Genomic DNA, 21,903 nt, shown 5'->3' on the forward strand with positions numbered 1-21,903 from the left:
CATTATTGACTTGATTATATCTAAACTAAAATTGTTTATTGTGTGAAGTGGGTTTTAAAATTTTCAGCATATATTAATGCACCACTGTCATTCAAATGGCTGCATCAGTGTGCATAAACACTCTATTTTCACAAGGTTTTATATTACTTTTTACTATTTTCTTTGTGTTTATGTGAGTAAATAAACAATACGAGTAATGAGTAATATTTTAAATAACATCTAAAAATGCATTTTTAAATTTTCTGTTACTCCAATACACCAAATCCACCTGTGCGGTCTTGAGCATGTGACAGTGGAAAAAGGAAAAAGGTGTTTCAAATTCATGACATCAAATGTCAATAAGGTGAAATCCAGGTGCGTTTGATTATCAATGCATAATCCCAGTAATACAGTCAAGTGTAAAGAAAAATATTAGAAGCTGTCACATAAATGTATTGAACTTTTCACCTCCAGGAGTAAAATATTATCAGTCAGGTTGCTTTTTTGTTTTGTTTTTTTAAAATCCAGCAATGATATTGTTCCAACTTAATGAAATCACTGTTTCTGGTCACAAGTGACAAAACAAGTGACTGCACGACACAAGACATGTCTTGTGATCCCTTCAAACAAGCATGTGATGCTTAGATTTAATCTACACCCTCTTATCTCCAACCATAAACATAACAGGTCCTTTTCAGTCAATTCTGAAAAAGCTAATTTAACAGAGTGCACTTCAGTCAGAAACCAGCTCTGCCACAAGCATTAAAGACTGGATTTACAATAAGCTTACAAATCTGGTTTATAGGTGAAGAAGAATACTGGGGATGGAAGAAACAGTCACAGTAAAAATGAAATAACTTACCATAAAATCCTCCATTACATGCAGTTTTCTTGTATTCACATAGTTTTTTGAGAAAACATAGATAATGTATTTATGTACAGTGCCTCTGTGTATTTAAGGTGATAACTAACATTAATACATTCACATAAAGAGACGTTATTATGCTTTTCCTTATTTTCCATCATATATACAATCATGTGGGAAAGAAAAGGTTGTTGCAGAACTCTGTGCAGTCCTGTGAAAAACCAAGACTACCGCACAATTAAATAACTTGTGGGTCACCTTCAGCAGCAATAACTTCAACTAAACATTTTATACATGACCTTATCACCTTATCACCATATCATCTCACATCTTTGCAAAGGAATTTTGACCTACTCTTCTTAATAACATTGCTTTGGTTCATGGAGGTGCAGGTATTCATTTATGAGCAGCTCTGTTGAGGTGCTGCCACAACATTTTAATCATGTTGAGGTCTGCACTTTGACTGGGTCATTGCAACACATTGATTTTTTAAAATGTTTTCCGCCCTTGTGTTGTAGATTTGCTTCTGTGCTCGTACATTGTCCTGTAGCACGACCCGCTTTCAGATAAGCTTTAGCTGTCAAACACATGGCCTCACATTTGACAGCATAGTCAATGACTGCAAGGTGTCTGGGTCCCGTGGCTGAAAAACAAGACCAAATCATCACCACTCCACTACTGTGCTGACAGTTAGTATGAGGTATTTCTGCTGGTATGGTGTGTTTGGTTTTCAGCAAATGTGGGGCTGGGCATCAAGATCTCTTCTTTCTGAAAGGAGGACTTCTTTCAGAAGTCTTCTGGCTTTCTCTGAAGCATCTGTGCAAACCTAAGCAATGCTGCCATGTTAGAGAGCAAAAACCTTTTCCTGGTAACACTTCCAAAAATGCCATACATCCTGTCTTTTTCCAGTTGCATTTTCATGAACTTTAACTATACTAACTTCTGAGGGTTTTTTCTGCTCTTAAGTCTGTATCAGGTCATAGGAGTTAAACCCTCCTACTGTACAAAGCCTTTTGTTTTATGCAAATTTGCTCTAGGGATGCACTTTGCTCAGTGGCAATAGATATTTTTCGCAGACAGACAAAACAAAGATCAAACTGTCAAACATCAATGGAAAAAGTTACATTTATGAAGTAAGTAGTAAAATAGCTAGTTTTGTTTTAGTGTACATGACACGTTCTTTGTATGGAAGAGAATAAGAGCCACGTTTTTTCTTTCCAGGATTCTAAGAAAAAAAAATTCTGGAAAAGAAAAAAAAAGGGATGTGCCCACTTTTTCCTCTTCCGTAGCTTTGCCAAAAGAGTCAGCATCCTATACCGTTTATTCGAATACTCAGTTTTTCCTACAGATGGCAGCAGATATACATGTGTCCGCCGCTACAGGTCAGCAGTTAGCCCGCCTGTTCGTTGTATTTCTATGACAACAAACGGTTTGGATGAAGATTTCCGTGCTCCACATAAGCAAACTAAAAGGCATTATGGGAAACGAGTTCTTTCGTGGGATTGCCAGGCCAGTTTGCTGGGTTCACCTTCTACAAGTACTAGATTTCCCGACAGGCAGTGGGAGCGGGTGGGCGTTTTCCCAGCTGATAGCGTAGGTGCATCTCATTAAACCAAACGGACCATTCAGCTGTTTTGAACAAGCGTGACAAACTAGCGGAAGAGAAGAAATATGATCTTCAAAATAAAGCACAAAAACGCGCATATTATGTGACAGCATCAATCATTTTCTATATGTTTTATACACTCAAAATATGTCTGTCCTTTCTTCTTTTTTTATTACGCACACGAGGCAAAACAAATCAGCTATCACACATGGTAGGGAAGTTATTTTTTCTTCGCCAGTGCTTTATTTTGAAAGTAAGAACCGGATTTGCATACACTTTCTCTCGCCTTTGCGATTGGTATTCCTGCTCCCCGCACTGTCGCTCCGACAAGCCGGGAGAACGGAGAAGAAAACACAGGAGCGCAACGATGGAGCGTCTGTAAGCAGTAACAGCGGACTCCGCTGACGAAGATAACTGAACGGAGTCATCTACATGACCAAAGAAACAAGACCGGCAACAAGAAACGCAAACGTAACAATCATGCAATTTAAATACAGAAGAATTTGAGCAACCGCTCCTTCTTCAAGGTTACACCGCTTGAAGACGCCCTGACATCATCCTGTCGCAGATCAGCTTGGTTGATCTTCACCGGTGGCGATCATGTCCGTGGAAGAGCAGGGATACCCCGACGCTGTGCTGTTGATGGAGGCCGGCCCGGAGTGGTTGCGAGCCGAGATCGGGCGTCTCTCCCGGGAGCTGAGTGAGACCACGAATGAGAAGATCCAGGCGGCAGAATACGGGCTGGCGGTACTGGAAGAGAAGCAGCAGCTCAAGCAGCAGTACGAAGACCTGGAGATTGAGTACGAGGCCGTCCGACAGGAGCTCGATCAGCTAAAAGAGGTAGGCAGTGTATTAAAACAAATGAAATAAAATCACAGAATATGTAAAGATTAGAATGTCATCCAGGATTAATAGGCCCCTAACATAAACTCTAAAACTATAAAAATTCTATTCAAGAGTACATATTAAGAGCACATTGTCATTTTCATTGGATATGCAAACCTGCTACTATAATATTCAATATAGGGGCTTACTGTGATTTAATGTGTCATTGGGCCAGGCATCTGCCTCTTCCTACAAGGTCAAAACTGTAAGCAGAGGAAGGGATGCTTTCTGTTCCCCACCCCCTCCATACACAGCACAGGGTATTCCCCATTTGACTGCCACTTTTATTTATTTATGCTGCAGCTCTTAGGCCCCTTCTTCAAGACATTCATGTCTGGCTCAAAGCTAGAATAAGTCCAGTGTGTTTCCACATACGTTTATCTAATCAGTGCTTATCACGAGCAGATTTCCCAAGTGTACAATTAAGATTTTTAGTTCAGCAATACTTGTTGAGTTGTGTTAAGTACCAGACATAAAAGCAGTGCACTGAGATCCACAGATTGCTTGTTAAAGTTTTCTGTGTAGTCAGGCGAGTCCTGCAAACAAGAATATCTTGTTAAGCAGGGAAAAGGCGGGAGTACGTTTGAATTTTGAACCTTCCCGCTTAACAGAGGGATGAACAAATTTCAGAGGAAGCCAGATGAGTTGTGACCCTTTGGAGGAATGGAAAGAATGTTGAGTGCAGTGGTTCAAGCTGGTCTTGAGAGTCAGATAAAGGGTGTGACTGTTTTTCTGAACAGTGGTCCTACTTATTCCCTAACGTCATATCACAGCGTGTCCATTTTTCTTCGCTGGAGTAGCAGTTTGTCACTGCGTTGTGATTTTAGATGGAGAGAAGTATGACTTCAGAGCAGTTTGGCGCAAAAGTCCCTCCAGCTGCTGTGTACCTCTCATTCTTCTTTCTCTGCCCACTCATGGTAAAAAAAAAAGTTTCCGGCACTGAGGCGGGCTTATTCATAGTTGCTCACATCCTCCTTTAATATGGATTCTTCTTGTGTCCCCCTCCACTAAGCAAAACAACTAAAATGTGTGAGAGTGTCCTTCGTGATAAACCCTTTAGTGCCTTGCCAGATCTCTGCTCATTGCTTCCTTTGCATTTGGAGACACATGCAGAGATGTTTTCCAGCTCTCTGCTTCTCCCTCTTGTTTCTGCCTGTCTTCCTGTGGCCCACTCTCTTGTGGTTGTTAAAATAGAGAGGAGGAGGTCTTTGGGCTGTCTCAGCAACTGCTGCTTGGATTTTCCCATGCATTTCTTTTTCTTTTTTTTCTTTCTTTTTTTTTTGCCAAGAGAGGATCACTTTGTCAGAATGGACTGACAGCTAAAAGCGCTGAATAGAAGAAAATGGATTAAAAGAGTAGCCATGGCAACAAACTAGAAGTGATTTAAAAATAAGTAGAAACATTTTTAGACATTTTTCTTACTTTTTTCTGCTATGCCTGTTGGAAAGAAAGGCATCGGTTGGGCTTGTAGATTATCGTTGGTCTTCTTTCTCTTTCAAAATGGAGCACAAACATTCATCTATATGGGCAGTAAATGAGATGCGATGAAAACTGCCACAGTGTCGAGTTATGCTGGTTGCAGATCGCTGATCAGATGTTAACCTTTGAAAGATGATACCCAACTCCCAACCTAGTGTCTGGATATGAAGGGCAGAAGAGATGCTATCACAGGAGAAATACAAGCCCATTCTACACTAGGTAGTGGGTAACAAGCACAAGATATGGGGTAAAATGAAAAGCTTATGTCAGTCTCCACTTTAAGGACAACGTTATAATTCAGGATATTGTCTTGTAGGAAAAATATCATATGATTCAGTTGCTTTTGTCGCTCTCGTTGATAGAACTTTCTTTTAGGTCAGACGGACCAGTGTGGTTTTCCAACAACCGGGACCAAAGCACACATCTTTGGTCAGGTATAAATGCCACGTTCTCTTTGGTGCACAGCTGCTATTTGCACTAAAGGCGGCAATGTTTGGATTGTTAGTCTCTTTTCTCCGACTCGGATTGTCTGGCATATTTAGACGGTTGCTTAACACAGGATTCTGTTCAGTTACTCCAAACCTCCTTTTGCTTGTTGGCGAGCACAACCTGAATACAAAAGAAAACAATTGAGATTTATTCTTAGCAACTGAAATGCCTTCATAACACTGCGTTGCCTTCACAAGGACAAAAAAATGCAGTGAGAAATCATCATGAGTGTAGGCAAATTTCCCCTGTCACACAGCCAGTCCTGAACCCCTCAACAACACACACACACACACACACACACACACACACACACACACACACACACATTCCTCTTGAGGCAGGAAGATGGAGGAATCCCGTGCACTGCTGTTGCTTAGTAACTGCCCAGCTCTTTGCCTTAATTTGAACAGCCGTGCTGATTCCTCAGCAGGTTCTGCTTTTTGCGTACGTTTGTGGATGACTGCTGAGAGATAAGCTTGGAGCTAGCTAGAATAGTACACAGGACAAGGACTAGAAGCCGGCATGCATTGGTTAATTTTATTAATACAATCTTCCTGATGTTTTCTGCATCATTTCTATGTTTATTGTCGAGTATATCATGTGTACACCTGGGACTCTTAGCTCATCTGCTTTCCTGTTTTCTCACTGCACTCCAGCTACAAAATGATCCTGCCTGATGCAGTGATTCATCTTCTGGTGCATTATAATGAATGTGAGTCAGTTGGCCCAATGCCCTGTGCTGCCTCTGGGAGACCTTGACTATCATATTGCTCAGACTTTATCTTTTTCATACATTTCTTTTTGGTTATGCTACTTTTCTTCTAATTTTTTTTTTTGGGGGGGGGGGGACACAGTATGTTGTATCTAAACCAGTCAACAGCTGATTTGTATCTAACAAGCAGCCTGGCTACTAATAAAGATATGAGTGTGGACTTTGACCAAGTTATCACTTATTGCACAGGTTCAGTCACAAGGTGAAGTAGTTAATGATAGTATACCAACTGAAAGCACAAGATGACTGACTCTACTGTTGTTCATATACTTATTTTAAGCTACTCACAGATTACATCATACGTCACACCTCCAGTCTGAGTAATGTACAGCTTCCTTTGTACAGTTTGTGAATGTGTGGAGAACTAGAGAGGTTTTGTATGCCCTTCTGGCTTTTTTGCACCTTATAAATGTATATACATTTTCAGGTGTAAAACTGATCTGCTTGCAGTTTCAATGTGTTCAATGTGTTTTTCAGCTCAAAAACTACTGAACCCACCCTTATATGCTCCGAGGCCCCTTGCATGGAAAAAATTTAATAGTATGAAGGTCAAATTTTTCATGGAGTCACTAAATACACTAAAGTTATTGTACAAAAAAAGGGGGAAAACAGCTGATTGTGAGGGTGAACAGATCAGTTTGATCTTATTTTGTCATTCAATTGCACAGACGCCCTGTTCCTATCCTCCTAGTATACCAGCAGCATTGGAATTCAACCACACAATCAGAAAACTGAATTTTGTCAAGGTCTGTCGAACCCGGGTTCTCTGTGCTCGGCTGTTTGCCCTTTTGTGTGTTTCAGCTCACTGGGGTTAACTGGTCTTGAGTTTCACAGATGAAGAGAGACGGTTAAATGGCAGCAGGACACAGCGTATGACAAAGGAGCGATAGAGAGAGGCGTCCCATTGTAGTTACATTTGAAAGGATCGGTCAGTTTTGTCCCTTTTGAAATGGCAAAACCACTAAAGAATATATACCAATGTTCCCAGACAAAGCTATGTGGTGTGACTCTAAGCCCCGTGTTGTTAAATGGGTTGGATACGGATTGGACGTCAGTAGAAAATACGAGGTGGACACAGATCCATCTGGTGCCTTGTATGAAGAGTCGTAAATAAAGTCGCTCTCATTTGTAGTGCCAATGCAGGCTATGTTTCATCACCAGCTGCTTGTCTCTCACTTTTAGAATCTTTCTTTTTTTCTCTTCACACATTTCCTCCAACCATTCCTTTTGTTTCTCACTCTCTAAGCTTGAATATTTTCAATGGGCTTTCAATCTGTGTTATCTTGGACCTAATATGTGGCCTTTCAGTATTGTTTGGGGGTTTCTGATCTGCCCTTTTAGCCATAATTTCTTTTGCCCAATGGCAAGACTGCAGTTAATCTTTTCTAAATGGCACTAAATAAAGTCCCAAATCCCCTTCCCTCTGGGCATAAGAGGATGAATCCCAGCCGCTATGCGCAGGGCTTACGGCAGTCTGGGAGTCTGCCAGGACCAACAAAACTCAGCAGCTTCCACTGTCGGGCACAGGTAGGTGCTTTTTGGGTTAATGCTTCGCAGAGGCTGTCAGGTCTTCTTGGGGAGCTGCCCTGTTCTCCTTTGTGTAGTTCATCAGCTGCGTCTGGTCCATAAGCCTACTCTAATGGCTGCCAAGCTGAGCAGTCTGTGCTCTGGGTGCCGTCGAGCCTGGCAATCTGTTCCCTGAGTCTCAGTTTTTCTAAAGGAGTGCAAAGTATTGTAACCACCACCTACGCAATACATTTACAAAGGAATTTCCACTATATCTTTTATGTTTCAAGACAAGAAAGGCCCACTAATGTATACTAATGTTACTTTCTGCTTTGCAGGAAGATAGCCATATTATATCGCCAATATAATAAAAGAATAATTTCCCCTAGTTTTAGGTAAAATGATCCTTTAATCACGAATGATTTTAAAAGCTTTTGGCCCTAACTCTTCTGAACAAAATACAATCAGCTGCCGTCCACAGTTCGCACACAGGCTACATTTACAGCAGCAGTGGATGGCTGTTCTCGACCTCAGTGAGTAAACTGTTTAGAATGTTTTTGGCCTGGACGTTTAAAGAAAGGTCTGTTTGTGCTGTGTGCTTAAATGCAGCAAATTGAGGATTTCAAAAGCCCTGATCAGGCAAGGGCTGATTTAGAAAACATGCATATGTGTTAGCAGTTTCTTGACTGTTTACACGGCTGAAGTTCCTCACTTTGACTTTCTGTTTTTTTTGGCTACAGTAAACATGTTGAAGTTATAAAGTAATCTAAAATAGAATAAATAGTTTAACCTGAGAATAGTTTAAAACAGTAAAGTTAACATTTCTCTATATTTGCCATACTTAAACCTTAATATGCAATTCATCATAATCATAATCATGCTTATGAGGAAACTAAAAGTATATATTTTCAAATGTGGATTTTTGGAGAGCTCTTCTGTGCATTCAAACAAGTCAGAAGTGCATATAGAGAAGCTGTATGGCAACCCGGCACAGTCATGATTCTGCCAGTGTAATCCAATTACTGGAGACTAGGGCCAGATCAGGCAGGAGCCCAGGCTAAATGCAGAAGATGAGGTCATTGTGACTGTATGCATCTGACAATACAACATAGTTCACTCAGGCAAAAGGTCTCCAGTTTTCCGTCTCCTGAACTACATACTGACTTTAAACAATTCCAACTGTCAACAAAGAGCACTGTGTGCATACACGTGACTAAGCTAGATGTCTGTGTGTATGTGCACAAGAAACACAATAGATGCTTATTCCTTCACTCCTACATGCCTTCTTGTCTGTGCTCTATAGCTTCATTGTGTCTCTCGGATCGCATTTACATTTTCAGCAGCTAAATAAAAGAAAACCACCCCAGTTAGCAGTTACTGCACTCGTTTGTTTGGTTTTCATAACTATGGTATATGGTTTTAAGGATAACGTTTCCTGTCAGTAAAACCTTGCTGTTTAAACTGTTAAAATTCAAGACAGAGTCTTTCTGAAAGATATATTAGTTAGCTTTAGAGCTATCAATTGTTGAACATGCTTTTAAAGGTATGACTAATGTCATATTTATTTATACTGAGGTTATGCTGTTTTATATAAAGAGATGAATCAGAATGTGGGTAGTGCAAAGATTTGATTTTATATTACAAACCTTGCCTGTGTCATTCCTATAAAAGGGCCCATAGATTGACTCGTGGATCAGATTGCCCTCAAATCTTATCTACTGTGTTAAAGGTTCCAGTCGACACGATTGGCACCCTCATATGAAACACGTTAACGCTCTCCAAAGCTTGTTTATGGCTTTGTGTTTTGATAATAAATCTTGGGTGCAGGTTTGCTGTAAATCATAAGGCACAAGCGAAGCTTTCCTCTATCCAATCTCTTCTTCCTTCTATTGAAATGAAGTCATAACTCACCCCCGTGCCCCCCCAGCTCCACATCCTGTTTACTTGCGAGGAGTCTTTTTATAGTGGATAGGAAGCATATGAAATATGGCTGTCCATCAGAGCGGATACCTCTTAGTGTATGAGAGGAAGTGGACAATTCAGGTCACTTCTGCCACACCTGTCTGACAAGAAAAAATTAAAATGTTAAATAATTGTTTTATTTGCTTTTTGTCTTCTTTATCAAGAGAAATATGCCTGTACTGGTGTGTTAACATCAGCGCTCATTATGGAGCATTTCCTCTCAGCAGGATCAGGGTATTACCACAGCAACATAGAGAGGAATTGAAATTTAATAACCTTTTGAGTTGGCGATCTTTATTTGCTTCTGTAGATCAAAAGCGGTGCTGTTTAACAGTAATTTACAATTCCACTCGTACTGGAAGCGTTTAACTTTTATCGGGCCAAGGCCAAATTTTCACATTTACAGCAGCAATTATAACCTCATTCAAATACAGCAAACAAGGTGAGATTTGAAATCGCTGATGTCCTTTTAAGGACTCATTAACAAAAAAGATGTTGACATAAAGGTGGTTGTGCACACTTCTTGCTTAGTAACCTGAATGAAGAGCAGGAGCAAACTTGGAATAGCTACAAGTAGACGGGGGGGCTTTATACCCCAATCTCACTCCAAGATATTCACCTTCTTGCATACACATCTGTAGGGTATGCCCCACCCATATCCTCCCGCTTAAGAGGAGTTTGTTTACAGCTCCTTGTCTGCAGATTGTCCCAGGACACACTATTTTGAAGCAGCCGAAGACGAGATCAGGGATGAGATCTAGACAGATAGAGATCTTTGTTTGCATGGGTACTATCACGCCTCTCTGGTTCCTCAGAAATTCTGCATTGTCTGCTCATCTCAGTTATTCCCTAACTGGCAGCGTAGTGCTTCCTATCTCACTTAAATTAAGTAAACCAGAGGGCAGATTGTGAAAAGCATCTTTGCTTTTTATTAGGCCATCTATTCAAACATTAGCAAACCCAATTTCAAAGGGTCGTCCCTTCACCCTGGGCGTCCTTTTAACTTTAGCACCAGGAAACAGCAGCATGTCTGCATTCTCCCCACACGCCATAATCACTTCCGTCAACTTCCTCCCTTCCTTCATTCCCCCAGTAGTAAATAGGCTAGTGGGTCTGGTCCTCCTGTTCCAGTGTGCCATACCCAAGTCTCCTGGTGCCCACACTTTGAAACCCTCAGGCGTAGTTGGCCAGGGGAGGGAGTGGATAGAAGAAGGGAGGGGAAATAAGAAGACGGAGCTGTGTAGTGGGGCAGGGGGCTGGCTGTACGATAATGACAACATTAGAGCTTGGGTTTGGAGAGATGAAAGAGAGGAGGGTTTTTAATTGGATATGTGCCAGTCTCTCAGCAGTCCTGCAGTCTTGAGAAATGGGGATTGAAGACATGAGAGGGAAATGCACGGGCTTCCTGTGGGAACAGTTCACTCTTTTAGTTGGAATAGGAGTTTCTCTATCAGCTAGCTTAATGAGTTAAAAGCGCTGGGACTAATTGGCTGTTATTTTTGTATAAAACATGGTTTATTGCAGTATCTTATGATAGAATTGTAGGCTCTTTTTTTCCAGCATTTGTTCAACGTTCAGGGGCTTTGTCTTATCTGGTTTTCAGTTTTATTTGAATTCTCTTTGTCAGAGAGGTATAAGTGTTGAAGAATTGATTAAGGTTTGCTGTGTATGGGGGAAAAATAAAAGAAGGCATTCTTGTCACTGTAAAAAAAACAAGGCATTGTATGTAATCTAGTCTTCATTTGCTCACAGATATGATCTTTTATATGCTCAGTGTTAGCATACTGAGACGCACTTTATTCTTTTCAAACTGATATGACCTCAAAAAGAAGACTTTACGCTCTCACTCAAGGTTTGGCCTCACTGGTAGAGAGAATCCGTGCACTCACAATCATTTAAAGGATTTAATTACTGCAACTGGGGAAGGGAGGTCATTAGTTTCTGTCTGGCCAGGAGCAGGGCCAGAATCCCCCAAGAGACAGTCCTCTGGGTTTGGGATGGCCAGTGGAGAGATATGAGAAGGTGAGATAGGACAACACATTGAAGAGAGAATGAGATAATTTTATCCTTCTTCATGAATAGAGTGGTGGTGACAGAGTTGATTAGGAATGATTAATCATTGTATGCAAAGGACAATGTTAGAGGCGTCTTAGAATGAGAATATGTGGAAAAGGGCAAATCAAGTTTCTGCAGTCCTTCCCCCATTATGTCAATACTTCAACCTGATTGATTAGACATGTCTCAGCACTAATGTAGCCTAGGATGATGCAAGTAAATGCATTAGGGTTTCATATAGCATTCGTTTAATAAATGGTTATTAGTAATGGTAAAGCTTTTTCGACAGCAAATGCACAAACGAGTAGATTCGACATTTTCTTCACCCTCCCCCTTGTTTCTCTAAGCCTGACCTTGGATCCTTGCAGACAGCATGCTCAGATTCGGGTGTCTGAGTTCACAAATTCATGCGTATATCTGTGTTTGTGTGCGTGGCCTCAGCTGCAGCCCCAGCTGCTCCCCTTGTCCCTGAACATTGGTATCAAGAGGCTGTTCATTTTTGGAAATCATATGTGAGGTTCCACAGGGACCAATGTCTCAGAGCCCCCAAAAAAGACTCGGACTGATTGAGTGTTCATTGTTTACTGTTGATGAAGACTTGGAATTGAGTCATTTGTCATCTGTGACAGTAACTTACTGGAAGAGAAGGATATAAATGCGCTTCATTTATTTATGCTCACAAATGCTGCTGCCTGTAAGAAACTAGCATCCATAAAGCTTTATTTTTTTTTTTTTTTTTTTTTTTTTTTTTTTTAGTACTGTCAGAAATATCATTATCGCAAATTTAGCACACATCTGTAGGGTTGATTCGAATCAACATCAGACCAGGATGTTCTTTGCGCAGACAAAACTGGAGAGGCATGCGTGTCGACTGTTGCCAGAGAAAGAGGGAGGAGAGCAAGCTGTGCCGGGCTGAGCTCTAAAACAGCCATCTGTGTCAGTGGCACCCCTCGCGTTGCCTTTACTGACCTGCCTCTCACTCTGTCACTGTAATTGGCATAGTAACCATAACAACAGCTCTCCCCTCTGGGGTGTGGGCACGTGGACGAGGGAGATCTCATCAAGAATGAGTATCAGGGAGAAAAGGGAACCAGCAGGCACAGATAATGTTGGCTTTGCATTGCAAATGATCAGTGCTGTGAATGCTGAGAGCTGGTGCTCGTATAGGGCATTGCAGTGATATGAACAGGGATAAAAAACAAAAATCCAGAATCCAGCTCAGGCGCTAATATGGTGGTGCAGTGTATCTGTAAGAGCCTATTGAGTCTCTGCTCTCCCTTGAGGCTTTTTCTTTATCTTCCAGTCTGCAGTAGATTTAGTTGGTAGACAATAGAGCCAACATACAATGCCTTCTTGTTTTTAATTGACTGCTAAGAATAAATGGTAAAGACAAAAGCAGAGTTTAAATCTTGCACTTAACACATCGTATCACACAAGACGGAGCAGAAAATTTTTCATTGTGGAGTACAAAACAAAACTAGTGACCTACACGTTAGACATTTCAGGAAAGATCCAACTCCATTTCTCTAAATGACCGCCATGAAAATTCTCATTTCTCATCAGTTAGTACCTGTTTGTATCATGTGTACTCTTTTTTTTAGTATACTGACTGAGAGCTAAAGTAAGCTGCACTTTGATGGAGGTACTTTAGCTTGCTGCCGAGGGCATAATGACTATTTTTACTCTCTAATAACACAGGAGCCAGGCAGTAACACCTATAGTGTTGAGCCTTCAGGCTAACACAGACAGCGTAATGGCAGCGCAAACCTGGTTTTGCTCTTTTTTTGCAGGTGTTTCACTTCATAAAGAAGGTATTTTATGGGAAGTCCAGTCTTCGTAGACGTTTGAGGAATATAAATTAACGTGTTTGAAGATGAAGACTGACTTCACACAGAATCTCTAATGCTTCCTTCGGATTGGTAGCCAATGTGAAGGCAGAATAAAACATGAAATGTAGTTTTCCCCAGCCGGATATGATGAAAGCTCTAACAAGCAATTAGTCTTTATAACATAAAATAAGCTGGTAGAATTTCTGTAGCTACTTAGTATAACTAAGCCCCTGCTGCCCAGTTATGCTATTCTGATATTTCTTTATCAATGAGGATGACTTGATCAGTCAGCTGTGTAAAGGGCCTCATGAGTCTGATTAGTACATTTCTCTTACACAGAGGCCTGTGTGTTTGTGCTTTAATTGCATGTGTCTACCTACTCCCAGTGGCTCCATCCCCTTTGGCGTTCTCTTTTTTCCCCCTCTCTCTCCTACCCTGCAACACAATAGATCCACAATCTGGCACAGCTTTGTGGTTGCTTTTAAGAGGTGCACGCCCTTCTAGTCCCATGACGGTGGAACATGCTGCTTCTCTTCTTGAGGCGAAATCATTTCACTTTTCATGACAATTTGCATTTCATCAAGTCACATGCAGGTGTGTTTCTTTGACCTCTGCTGTCTGATGATCTCTCTGGAATATTCCTTTCCCATTAGCATACAGTGCATTGCCTCTGTCCTTTGAAAACATGAGCCGTCTGCCTTTTCGGTAGATTTCCTATAAGGCCTGGAGCGTTCGCCTGTTCAACCTCTATCTCAGTTGGGAGAACATGCTTCAACATGGCTTGAGTATCAGGTGGTGCGTTATGGCTGGCTGCAAGGAGCACTGGCAAAATTGGAAATGAGATGCGTGCGTATGTGTGTTGAGGCTGTGAAATTGTCCAGACCTGTGTGTGAATAATAGCCCAACAGCTCTGTGCTATGCAGCAAATCAATGTGGCTCTGTGCCAGGCAACAGCAAATATCTCTGCCTCCCTCGTTTGCGTTTCTCTCACTGTTTTTTTCCCCCTCCTCCTGCTCCTTCTGCTTGGCACTTTTAATGCTTTGCATACATATAACTGTTCAACATGAAAATGCCAACTACATATTCAAGACCCCTGTTACATTATTGCTTATTTGGTTGTAGAAAATTGGTTTTTTCAACGTTCAAATTTACAGAGAGAGAGCTGATTTGGGGGGGGGAAGAACTGTCAGGATAGCAGGAAGGAGATTAACTCTTCCCACTGCAAGAAAGTAGTGGAGAGTTAATCATAACCTCCGTGGATTTTTGTCAAAAGATGAAAGTGAATTTGTCTTTTCATTTCCCTCAGACTCCCACTGAAGAGTAAAGTCTGAAGTAAATAATTAGCTACTCTGTCATTCATTATAGCAGCTGTCACTGGTTTTGGTGTAATGTTCACTGATTAGCAAAAATGTACTCTGTAAATTTAGTGAATGCTTACAAAAAAACAAAAGCATGCACTACTGCCTGACATGATTTGCATTGCTTTCAGTACCTTACTGTACATGCGGTTGCAGAAATAACACAGAGCTATTATGTCCCACACAAATAGGTGAAATGTAGAGTAGTGTATCGGCCTGCTAGGTCACGCAAACAGTACGTGTTGCAGAGACACTTTGTTTCACCAGTGGGTCTCTTGACTTTAACACAATGCTCCATCGCATGAACGGCTGAGAGCCGACAGCTAAATATAGAATCTCCACACACCTTGAAGCTATCTATCTTTTTCGAGTCTCTCGCTGTGCAGTGGCCTGTGAATGGAGATGGAGAGACGGACAGGAGGGTGGGGGGGAGCATGCCTGTTTGTCATTATAAACTGCAACTCCACGTGAGCTGTGATTCACGAGGCCAGAGAATCCATTTGGTGTATTTTTTTTCTTCTCCCGCCTCTCCTCTCTTCCTCTGCATTCGCTTGCAATGACAATGCTAACAGTGACTAGCCTTCAGTGTTGCTGAAACACTGCTTTGGTATCTAGGGTCAACTCCAGCACAGAATGAGTAACCAAACTGATCCAGATGACACAGTGTGATATTGTTTAATGTTTTCCACTGGCCCCCCAAAGCCCCAAAATACAGCTAAAGAAACAAGAAGTCTCATTGTCTGGAGCTGCTTTGTTGTGCCTAATTGGGCACAATTTAGCAAGATTTTGAGATTGTTCATCAACGGCTAGAAAATACTATTGTTAAATGTTTTCTGAAACTTCAGTTAGAGCAAAGGTTGAGTTGGATTTCTCATTCGGTTAAATGCAATTGCACAATGGAAGGTGTTTCATTGTGGCTGGAAAATAAAATGAGCTGTTTGAGTCTTCTTAGTTTTATCCCATCTCTATTTTGTCTGCCTTTCTTCCTGCAGTGGGCTTTGCTTTCCCAGAATGCAAGACCCCAGGAGGCTAAAGTGAAACCTTAACAATGAGATGTTTTGAGCTGGACCAGAGATACAAGTGTCAAACCCAAATCAGTCCTTGGTTTTCTAATTGGGTTTTGTTACTAAGTCTTCAAAAAGACTTCCTGCCCTTGCAAATCCATCCCTGTGCTTTGGAGCCTATTGTTCTTAATCTCCTTTCCAGAGGGTCTCCAGTAACTGTATCTTTGTAGATCACGTTGTTCTTACTTGATGCCACAGAAACTGTTTTCTTCGCCAGTGGGAAGGGAACTGAAAATAGAATTTTAGATGTGTACTTCTGCTCCACAGGGCCTCTGAGACCGGCTGTATCGATCTGTTTGTTACCTGATGGAGACCCAAAGCCCATCTCCCTTGTGCTCTTGACTCACTGGATTAGAGAAGCCCATGCAGCGGGATTCTGGCTGAGAAAACCAGAATGAACTATGTAACCTATATTCTTCCTTTACCACATAAGGCGTTGAAGATTACTAAGTAGCTGTCATGTTCAGAAGCAAGTGTTTAGCGAATCCTGAGCAGAGATCAAAAAGCAGAGAGGTGTGATTTGATCTTTGAGTCTTGATTTGTCTCAGCTTCTAATCATTGTCACTAAAGGCTGCATCCTTGGTCAGATTGGAGGACAAGGCAGTGATCTCGCCATGTTCAAACATGTTTAAACAGCCTTTGTTAAACCTAAGACTTTTTTATCAGAGGACAATCTGCCATAGCAACATTTGTTTTGGAGAAAGATAAGTTTGTAGATGACTGTTTTAGTTTAACCCATAAATGCAAACATCTCAGAGAAACCAGTAATTTGATATAAGCTTTGTCTAAGACTAGAAACATGGCAGCTTGCTTCCTTCTTCAGTAGTCTGCCTTCTTCATGTGCCCACGCATCTGTTTTCATTAATCTTATGACTTGGGTTGTTAGATCCTGTTAGGGTGAGAGAAATGTAAGAGGAAGTAATCAGACAACACTGTCATCTGAGGGGGGAAAAACCAAAAATCAGATGTGACTGGACTAATTTTGTCAGTTCCTCAATCACATGAAGCTTTATCATCAACAGTGATCATGCACTATGATGTACTAAGATCTCTAAAAGCCAGCCTAGGGTATGACCAGCCCATAATGTATGCTGTCATCTGGGTTTTGTGGTGGGATAAATCTTTTGAATTATTAGCTCTTCCTTTAGCTGTAGTCATCTGTGAGGAAATCCAGTCCACACAGCTCACTAATAAAGACCTGTCTTTGATTAGCTTTTAAGAGATTAATAATCCACATTCGCATGTCCAGTGTTAATAAAACTGCAACATATGGCAAGCTAAAGATGAATTATAAACTGGGTGGGCAGCTCACTGTGAGATAATAGGCTTGGTCGCGTGCAGCCCCAATTTGCCCTCCTTTAAAGTAGCCTAAACCCACGCTTGGGGAGCGGAGATTAAAGGCCTTGGGTCACTGGGTTTTTGACTAGGGGCTCTGCGTGTTTGAAGGGCAGGCCTCGTAGATTAGATTGATTGGAGTCTTATTCAATAAAACCTATGCATCAAGATTATAATGATGGGATTCTCCTGATTACTGATTGGGTTAATCCTGTCTTTTCTAATAACTTTCTAATAAAATACAGCCTCGTGCTGATTGATGATTTGATTTGGAGAAAGGTGGCAGATGGGGGAGTTATGCAGACACGTATTTAAGTGATACTTTTATCTAGAGCTGCAAATAAAAGGCGAACAACTATGAACACTGGTTATATGTGGTTCAGTCAGAGTAGTATTTTTCTTGTTCTCACAGTGCATTTTCTGTTCAGAGCACTTCTAGGCTAAATGCAAATAGTCAGTCAATGTGTGGGTTATGTTTTTTCCCTACTAACTCATCTTGCTGAAGGACCAATGAGCTTACACTATGGCGACCGTAATCTGTCCCTGCACAGTTCACAGGAATTGCGGCGACTCCTACAATATCGGTGGGATTGTAGTGAAATGTAGGGAAAATTAGGATATTTACATTTGTTAGCCAGTAACAGAGATGCTTCTAAATGAAACACTGTCAATTATTTCTTGCCAAGTTGTGCTTCAGTCATCATCTTTCCTGAAATGTAAAAGCTATGCTAGCTAAACTGCTAAAGCAATGATGTCATGCTCCACTGTAACCCATTAAACTAGTTTTTCAGTCACATATACCTCTTAAATCCTGGAAGTAGGTCAGTTTGACTAATACAAATTTCCTGATTTGCCTCTATCTAAAGGAATTACTAGGATTAATACGATACACAGTCACACAGAGAAAATCCTGCAGCAGCTAGTCACGTGCAGTATAGGCAGTCAGAGAGAGGAGAGAGTGCGCTGCAGCTGCAAACAAGGTCAGATTCAGTGCCTCAGGTGATTTCAGATTACCGCCTGCACTCGAGCTGTGAGGCAAGATGAGAATCAGAATGCCCATCCGATCACCAGCGGGTACAGGATTGAAAATGAAATCTGTAATCATGAGGTGATTATTTTGAGAAGTGAAAGTGTAGCCTAACCGAGATTCTGCTGCAGTAAAGGTCGCAGTGTCACTATGTGTTTGTGGCTTCTGCCTTGGAGGTTATAGCAAATTAGGGACAATATAGCACTTATATTAATGAAGCAGTCTGTTTCATATTGCACAAACTGCTATTCACAACCTTTAAGCAGACTGCCTCTGATAGAATGTAGAGGCTTTAGCTCGTAAGTTCTCCATAGTTGTTTAATCTTCATAAGTTCATCCCTTTCATGCAGTCTGCAAAATCAAATAATATCTGTTGACCTTTCTTTACTCTGTTATGATCTCCTAAGGTATTAAGAGCATTAGAATACAGGATCTCGTGATCACCCAGACACTAGTGCATTTGCTCTACTTTTCCTGTTTGGTTTTTCCATCTGTGGAGTCACTGCAGAGTACATGCAGGCCAATATCCTGCAGCTAACAGAGGAGAGAGGGGGAGGAAATGGGGGGAAGACAGGATCATGCAGCCCAGATGGAGCCTGACTGATTATCTCTACAGAGCAACTGCAGTATTTTTGGGGAGGTTTTTGAGCCTCAGCTAAACCACAGTAGAAGAGATCATTGTCGCTCTGGAGAGGTTGAATCACAAATAAACTTATGTCAGTCACAAACCTGATAGATGAAAATGAAAATGGCAAGTGATGCTTCATACATAAATCTCTAAATATTCTTAACAACCCCATGACACTATAGTTTAAACCAGCAACTCTCTCCTCTTTCACTGCATCTCCAGGCCTTTGGACAAGCCTACTCCAACCACAGGAAGGTGGCGGCAGATGGAGAGAGCCGAGAAGAGTCTCTGATCCAGGAGTCGGCCTGTAAGGAAGCCTACTATGAGCAGAGAGTCCTGGAACTGCAGAACGAGCTCCGGCAGACACGCAACATCCTCACCAACACCCAGTCTGAGAACGAACGCCTTAATGCCATCAGTCAAGATTTGAGAGAGGTAAAGGGAGAACCAAAATCCCACCACTGTTCTGTTTCTTTTTTCTAAATAATTTTGAAATTGATTTGTTGTTTGATCAGATGTCCCTAATCGTCACTTCAGTATTGCAGTAACTTGCAGAAACAGTATTGCTCTAACCTGCTTTTTAGAACAGCTATTTAGAACATTGAGGGTGTCTGTTGATCATTTATCACCTGATGCATTTTATCTTTCTGCAAAAGCTGCAGAAAACAAACAGATATTCTTATTTATCCCTATCCTGGTATTGTTTTTCTCCAGAGTAATCATTGTGCTTTTCATTTTTGCATTAGTTTCAGTTGGTTGTTGAGACTTGTGATGTACACCTACAGTACCTTTATTTGATTGACATTGCTGTCCAATCCTCTGTTATGCAGGGTGTAATTGCAGAGTCTGCTTTTTGACATGCCACGACAAGATTAAACGTTCTCTAATGACTAGAAACACCTTGCCTTTAAGCCTAATGTGTTGTCCTTTGCACCTAATGCAGTCCAGGGTGGAGTTGTTTTTTTACAGGAAAATACTGAGACCATGGGAAATATGCTGTGTTACAAAAGGATTTTGAATAATTGAATAATTATTCTATTAATGTTTAATTTGTGTGAATCACTGCACGGGACTGCTGCCTTAACTCATTAGAAACATCACTCGTTATAAAAACCCCACCTTAGACAAGCCCTTTTCTGATAACCAGAAGCACAAGGAAGTTGTTTCTCAAAACTGAGCACACCCTTTGGACATTCCTGTACTTTATCATACATATAATTATGGAAACCTTTGTATGTGTCCCAATTTGGACAATGTCTCCCACTTTTACTGTTTCAATTTACATATACTCACTGCTAATTTGCCCTCATTAGAAGAGACAATTGCACAGCACATAGTGTATGTAGTTCATGTTATTTGCCAATGGTCATGTATGTCCAATGTTGTGTGACTCACTTGGTGAGGAGGTTAAAATTACAAGAGTGGACTATATATTTAAATCATGCTGCGCTTTAGGGAAGGACTTTTGACACAAAGACGGGAGACATAAAAGTAAAAAAACAGTAACAGAGGCTGGCAGGAAGGCAGGGGGAAGCTTTCACCATTCGAGCTCCTCGCTCCCTTGACGGGCAAATCAAGGCAGGAATACTAAAGAGGGAATCTTAAGTCACAAGTTGTTTGAAGAGTTTGGCTTCGTGTCAAAGAAAGAAGCGGAGTAATGCTAATGCTAATTGCATGCTGATTTGAAAGGGGAATTTATTTGCACTCACAGCTCTAGGTTGGGTGCTTCACATGTCAGAGAGCACTTTCTGCACACTCTAATTTATTCGGAGTGCATTGGTTCCAAAAATACTTTTCATTTTGAAAGTTAAAAGATCAGTGTTAGCTCTATCGCTGGTTCTATCCCACTCACCCAAATGACACCTTGGGATAGGATTCAGGAGGTGGATCGATAGATGTATGAAAGATTAGTGTTGCTATACCCGTTCCATACATATATCTCCACTCCAGCGCTGTTCAACACTCAACAATAGGCCTATATTCTGCAGTGTGATATTAAGGGTGTCTGGTTTTGTTTCTGTCTGTTCTGATAGCTAATGGCACCTAATCTTGTTGTGTTTGTGCACAGCAGATTTAGCTGAGTCTGCTGTTTTGCAGGTCAAGTTGGTAATTGGGAGGGTGAAGGACTCCCCTCCTGAGTCCCAAGACTTTGGTAGACATCTGCTTGACACAGATGTCAGCAGTGTTTCTTCCTCAGATTAGTGAAAGACTTAAAAATGGCATGTCCCGCACAACGACTTAAGTTCCAGAAAGCTCTAAATTCCACTATAATTAGGTCAGCTGCTGCTCAGCTCTGCATCTACACTGGTATAATTCGAACGTTATTGAAGACAGATGTGCCCCACTAGAAATGTTTTTGTAACAGAGGAGGAGTTCCCCTTTATAAAACCTTGCACCAGCTTCCATTCATTCATCAGTTTCCAGCTTAAACATAATTACTGATAACATGCCTCTTAAATCTTTAGTTGAATCTTTGAGAGAAAAGCAAATACAGCCTTTGCTGCATGTCGCATGTACAGCTGTAACTGGTGTTGCACTGGTGGTCTCCTTGGCCTTTCTGCAGGTGCCATTCCCTTTATAAACACTATGTTGCATAGCAATGGGCCCCGGACAGTTCTAATTGGTTGGATAAAAGGGTCTAGAGTGTAAATCACACCATGTATGGGAGATAATGATGCCCTTCCAACTGTACGTTGGTGGGTGCTAGGAGTGTGTCTGGCAGGCAAATAGAGGCAGCCTGGGCACTGAGGCTGGCATTGTGAGTGGACTGACATGACTGAAAGAGGCCTTTGTCTCTTGGATTTCAAATTAGCCCCAAAGCGTAGGCTGGGAGAGGAGGAGGAGAGCCCTTGGAGATGATAAGAATGGTATGAGAGAAAGACAAGGGGGCCTAAAATCCGTTAGAGAACGAGAAACGCTTAATGGGACTAAATCCAAGGAAAATTGAGGACTGTCCTGCTTTTCCCAGACTGCATGGCTAATCAAATTGAGAAAGGAGTGTGACTGAATGACTCAATTTTTCTTTCTTTTTTTCATGGAATGCAGCTGACAGTTGGGTTGTGGG

The 21,903-nt window shown here is 41.3% G+C and overlaps 1 protein-coding gene across 4 annotated transcripts in view; it reads left to right on the top strand.

Annotated features, from left to right (window-relative positions):
* The first annotated feature begins 2,749 nt into the window (after positions 1-2,749).
* LOC102302389 (protein bicaudal D homolog 2) overlaps positions 2,750-21,903 on the top strand; it is a 40,777-nt gene continuing 21,623 nt past the window's right edge. For all 4 annotated transcript variants that reach the window (XM_005938967.3, XM_014338955.2, XM_005938968.3 and 1 more), the window contains exons 1-2: positions 2,750-3,290; positions 19,062-19,274. In XM_005938967.3, the coding sequence (XP_005939029.1) occupies positions 3,051-3,290; positions 19,062-19,274 (453 nt within the window). In that variant the 5' untranslated portion in view covers positions 2,750-3,050. The remainder of the gene's footprint in view (positions 3,291-19,061; positions 19,275-21,903) is intronic.

The sequence above is a fragment of the Haplochromis burtoni genome, unplaced genomic scaffold (genome assembly GCF_018398535.1).
Source record: "Haplochromis burtoni strain Fernald_Lab_line unplaced genomic scaffold, NCSU_Asbu1 Contig_252, whole genome shotgun sequence".
Classification (NCBI taxonomy): Eukaryota; Metazoa; Chordata; class Actinopteri; order Cichliformes; family Cichlidae; genus Haplochromis; species Haplochromis burtoni.